Raw genomic sequence first — 5039 nt, forward strand, 5'->3', positions numbered from 1 at the left:
ACTCCAGCCTGGGTAACAAAAGCGAAACTTCATCTCAAAAAAAAAAAAGTATTAATTTACAGGCTGGGCATGGTGGCTCACGCTTGGAATCCCACCACTTTGGGAGGCTGAGGTGGATGGATTGCTTGAGCCCAGGAGTTGAAGACCAGCCTGGGCAATATAATGAGATAACAAAATATAACAAAAAATTGAAAAAATTTAGCCAGGCATGGTGGTCTGTGCCTGCAGTCCTAGCTATTCAGGATGCTGAAGTAGGAGGATCACTTCAGCCTGGAGTTTGAGGCTTCAGTGAGCCATGATAGATTCCAACCTGGGCAACAGAGTGAGACCTGGTCTCAAAAAAAGTATTAATTACACAAATAATGCATTGCTTATCACAAGTAAATTAGAAAATACAGATAAGGAAAAGGAAGTCGGTATCTCGTGAGCTCACCAGATGGCAGTGGTCCCTGGCTCACACGTGCACAGACACATGTTTAAATACTGGAGAACAGGTGTTCTGGTATTTTTTTTTTCCCCCCCTTCTTCATGCTACTTTGTCTAAGAGAACAGTTGGTTTTCTAATCAGCTTTTATTACTGGACAACATTACAAATACTGTACCTTACCGTTAATGAACTCTAACTCGATTCTGAACTGCTCCTGGGCATGCGCCTGGGCTCCAACAGAGCATGTGTCAGGATTGAACACACATCCTCTGTTGGAGCCCAGGCGCATGCCCAGGATAGCTAGGTCCTGAGCCACGTTCCCACAGGAGGGACTGCTCGGTTGGTGGGGACAGCCACTTCGTACCCTAGGGAGGAGCTGTCCCCTTCCCACAACTGAGTGGGATGTGCTGACCTCCAGTCGCCATCTTGGGGTCTCATGCCCAGTCTTAGGACCACATCTGTGGAGGTGGCCAGAGCCAAGCAGTCTCCCTCATCAGGTGGCCTCCCTGTCCTGCGGCCCTAAGAAGAGGGGTCTGCAGAGAGCACATGTCAAGGGAGGAGACGAGCTGACCCTAGAACATGGGGGTCTGGACCCCGAGTCCCTGCAGAAAGTTTACAAAGAGCAGCTCCCAGGGGCCCAAGGCCAGGGGAGGGGCAGGGCTTTTCCTAAGCAGAGGAGGGGCCATTGGCCCACCTGAGACTGTTCTCTTCGCTCTGTCGCTCCCCTTCCTCAAATCAGGAGGTCTTTGAAGCAGCTGCCCCTTACCTACAGGCCAGGAGTTCTGGTTCTCCACCAGAGAATCAGCATTCCATCTCCCTCCCCACCCCCCTCTCCCCAGGGACAGTGAGGTCCCAGGCCCCACACCCATGGAACTGGAGGCCGAGCAGCTGCTTGAGCCACACATGCAAGCGCCTAGCCTGGAGTCCTCAGTGTCCCCACGGAATGAAACAGTAAGTTGGTGGAGGGGAGGGGGTCCGTCAGTAGCAAGCAGGAGAGAAAAGGTGAGGGCTTCCCGGGTGGCGTGTGCTGTAGAGCCCTCTGGGGACTTCCTGAACAGAAGCAGACAGAAACCACAGAGAGACGAGGTTACTTCAGACATGACACGGTCTCTGTAGTTACAGTGGGGCATTAAGTAAGGCTGTGTGCGTTGGTGGGGATCTGAGGAGTTGATCTTTGAGCTGAACGCTCCTGAAGGAGAAGCCAGCCATGGAAAGAAAGGTGGCAGGTGGTCAGGCGAGAGCCTCAAGGGCAAAGGCTTTGAGCAGGTGGGAATCCTGATTTGTTCCTGTTTGGCTGAATCGTTCCTGAGAATGCTGGAGAGGCCAGCAGGAAACAAAACCCAGCAAGGCCTTTTGTCGTGAGGGCATTTAGGGAGCTGGAGGGATTTTGAGCAGCAGAGGGACATAGGTTGTGTTAGTGTTTGAGGACCAGCCCTCTGGTCCCTGTGTGGATTTAGAGGACCAGACTCAGAGAAGGGGCTGAGGGAGGTAGGGAAGGGAGGGGGCTTGGATCATTGCAGGAGCTGTGGGGATTCCAGAAATTTTGAGGGGATGGAGAAGTAGGGGACAAGCAAGGATCCCTAGCCTGGAACCAGTGCCCAAGTTCTGAGTCCTCCAGGAGCCACAGGCAGCCTTAAGCCCGGTCCCCATACACAGGCTGAAGTGGCAGTTCCAGCGGCTATCCCTGTGGCAGAGGCTGAGGCCGAGGTGACGCTGCGGGAGCTCCAGGAGGCCCTGGAGGAAGAGGTGCTCACCCGGCAGAGCCTGAGCCGGGAGATGGAGGCCATCCGCTTGGCCAACCAGAACTTTGCCAGGTCGGGGTTGGGGCCGGGGCGCGGGGCCCATGGCAACCCTTGGCAGCCCCTCTCCTCCGACTCGTCCGACTCGGACCGACTCGGACCGACTCACCGGCCTTACCTCCCCACAGTCAACTACGCGAGGCAGAGGCTCGGAACCGGGACCTAGAGGCGCATGTACGGCAGTTGCAGGAGCGGATGGAATTGCTGCAGGCAGAGGGAGCCACAGGCGAGTCCCTCATGTGTCCCCTTCCCCGGAAGGCCGGGAGGAGGTGGGCCATCTGCTCTGCGGGGCATGTATAGACACCTGGAGGAGGGAAGGGACCCACGCTGGGGCACGCCACGCCACCGCCCTCCTTCGCCCCTCCACGCGCCCTATGCCTCTTTCTTCTCCTTCCAGCTGTCACGGGGGTCCCCAGTCCCCGGGCCACGGATGCACCTTCCCATGTAAGACCCCTCTCTTTCCCCTGCCTCAGACCTGCTGCCCACTCTACAGATCCCTCCCTGGCTCCTGGTCTCCCCGTCCAGATATAGGGCTCACCCTACGTCTTTGCGACTTTGGAGGGCAGAAGCCCTTCGTTCAGCCCCAGATCTCCCTCCGTTCAAGGCTCACCAGATTCCCTCCGGGATCTCCCTAGATAACCTCCCCGGCCTCGATTCCCCTCGCTGTCTCTCGCCCCACCGCTGAGGGCTGGGCTGGGCTCCGATCGGGTCACCTGTCCCTTCTCTCTCCAGCTAGATGGCCCCCCGGCCGTGGCTCTGGGCCAGTGCCCGCTGGTGGGGCCAGGCCCCATGCACCGCCGCCACCTGCTGCTCCCTGCCAGGGTACGTCCGGCTGTCCACGCCCCCTGCCGCCGCCGCGCCCCTCGCTCCACCAGCCCCGTGCCACCCGCTTAGCTGCGCATTTGCAGGGCTGGGCCCACGGCGGGAGGGCGGATCCTCGGGCAGCCAATCAACACAGGCTGCTAGGAAGCAGCCAATGACGAGTTCAGACGGGATTCGAGGCGTGCGAGTGGACTAACAGATGCCGGCTGTTGGGGCGGGGGTGGGGCGCGGGGAGGGGTGCGGGCCCACCTATGGGCGTGGGCGGGGCGAGTCCCAGGAGCCAATCAGAGGCCCATGCTGGGTGTTAACCTCGCCCTCTCCCCGCAGGTCCCTAGGCCTGGCCTATCGGAGGCGCTTTCCCTGCTCCTGTTCGCCGTTGCTCTGTCTCGTGCCGCCGCCCTGGGCTGCGCTGGGTTGGTGGCCCACGCCGGCCAACTCACCGCAGTCTGCCGCCGCCCGGGAGCCGCTCGCGCTCCCTGAACCCTAGAACTGTCTTCGACTCCGGGGCCCCGTTGAAAGACCGAGCGCCCGGGGCACGGCAAAGAAGCCGCGCCCACCCTCTGCCAGTTCACACCCCTCCGAGCTTGGGTCTCCGCCCAGCTCCAGTCCTGTGATCCGGGCCCGCCCCCTAGCGGCCGGGGAGGGAGGGGCCGGGTTCGCGGCCGGCGAACGGGGCTCGAGGGGGCCTTGTAGCCGGGAATGCTGCTGCTGCTGCTGCTGCTAGTGGGGGGATCGCACACGACTTCTTTCGGCCAGGCTGAGGCCCTGACGTGGATGGGCAAACGGCAGGCCTGCGAAGGCAGCAAGCCGGGTCGTCCGTGTTCCGCTTTTCACGCACCCTCACCTACCGTCGGTTCGCAAACTGCAAATCCTCCCTTGTGCATGACGCCCTGCTCTCTGGGGAGCGTCTGGCGCGACCTCTGCCCGCTTACTCGGGAAATCTGCTTTTGCCAAACCCGCTTTTTCGGGGATCCCGCGCCCCCCTCCTCACGTGCGTTGCTCTCGAAGCCCGAGCCGGCTCTGACCGGTTCGGCGGTTTGGATATTTATTGATCTTCTCCGACTCGCTGACAGGCTGCAGGACCCCCAACACCCCAATCCACGTTTTGGATGCACTGAGACCCCGATATTCCTTGGTATTTATTGTCTGTCCCCACCTAGGACCCCCACCCCCGACCCTCGCGAATAAAAAGCTCTCCATCTGCCCAAAGGTCTGGACTCCGCAGTGCGCGGTTTGCGTAGTGGGCAGGAGGTTGCGCAGCGGGCCAATCCGTAGGCGAGTGAAGGAGGCCGAAGGTCTGGGAGGAGCTAGCGGGATGCGAAGCGGACGAATCAGGGTTGGGGGAGGAAAAGCCACGGGGCGGGGCTTTGGCGTCCCGCTAATAGGAGGGCGAGCGGGCCACCCGGAGGCACCGCCCCGGCCCAGCTGTGGCCCAGCTGTGCCACCGAGCGTCGAGAAGAGGGGGGATGGGCTGGCAGCGCGCAGCCATCCTCCTTCCACTGCGTCTGCGCACGCCACGCGCATCCGCTCCGGGGACGCAAGCTCGAGAAAAGTTGCTGCAAACTTTCTAGCCCGTTCCCCGCCCCTCCTCCCGGCCAGACCCGCCCCCCTGCGGAGCCGGGAATTCCGAGGGGCGGAGCGCAGGCCGAGATGGGGAATGTGGGGGCCTACAGAGGACCCTGGAGACGGAGGCGTGCAGAAGCTCAGTCTCGGGGCGGAGGCTTCGCGCCCTTAGCACTCCTGGACGGCCCGTTACCTTCTGCGTTGTCCCGATGGGGAAACTGAGGCCCTGAGCTAGAAGCACACGCTGGGGGGAGGCAGAAAGGGCGGCCAGAGGCGGAGGGAAAACAAAGGGAGAATCACAGACAGACGGGAGGGGAACGGACACACACACGGGGACAGAGACCCGGGTCTCGCCTTCCCGGCGTAGGGCGCAGGGTCGGCCAGGGAGAAGATCGAGAACAGCGGGGAGTGGGGGCGAAAAGGGGGGA

General features: G+C 61.1%; 1 protein-coding gene and 1 long non-coding RNA gene across 6 annotated transcripts in view; one reads left to right on the plus strand and one right to left on the minus strand.

Annotated features, from left to right (window-relative positions):
• DMPK (dystrophia myotonica-protein kinase) overlaps positions 1-4257 on the plus strand; it is a 12954-nt gene extending 8697 nt beyond the window's left edge. For 3 of the 5 annotated variants that reach the window (XM_011962975.1, XM_011962976.1, XM_011962978.1), the window contains 6 exons: positions 1267-1378; positions 2084-2241; positions 2355-2452; positions 2624-2670; positions 2959-3048; positions 3376-4257. In XM_011962975.1, coding sequence (XP_011818365.1) covers positions 1267-1378; positions 2084-2241; positions 2355-2452; positions 2624-2670; positions 2959-3048; positions 3376-3528 — 658 coding nt within the window. In that variant the 3' untranslated portion in view covers positions 3529-4257. The remainder of the gene's footprint in view (positions 1-1266; positions 1379-2083; positions 2242-2354; positions 2453-2623; positions 2671-2958; positions 3049-3375) is intronic. The other 2 variants (XM_011962977.1, XM_011962979.1) reach the window with 2 other exon arrangements.
• Positions 1515-3006, minus strand: LOC105526872. The gene is made up of 3 exons (XR_001004157.1): positions 2940-3006; positions 2345-2430; positions 1515-1713 (listed from the first exon to the last, which is right to left on the minus strand). It is a non-coding gene; the product is annotated as an uncharacterized LOC105526872 (long non-coding RNA).
• Positions 4258-5039: the final 782 nt, after the last annotated feature.

This window comes from Colobus angolensis, unplaced genomic scaffold (genome assembly GCF_000951035.1).
Source record: "Colobus angolensis palliatus isolate OR3802 unplaced genomic scaffold, Cang.pa_1.0 Scaffold60, whole genome shotgun sequence".
In the NCBI taxonomy this organism is placed as follows: domain Eukaryota; kingdom Metazoa; phylum Chordata; class Mammalia; order Primates; family Cercopithecidae; genus Colobus; species Colobus angolensis.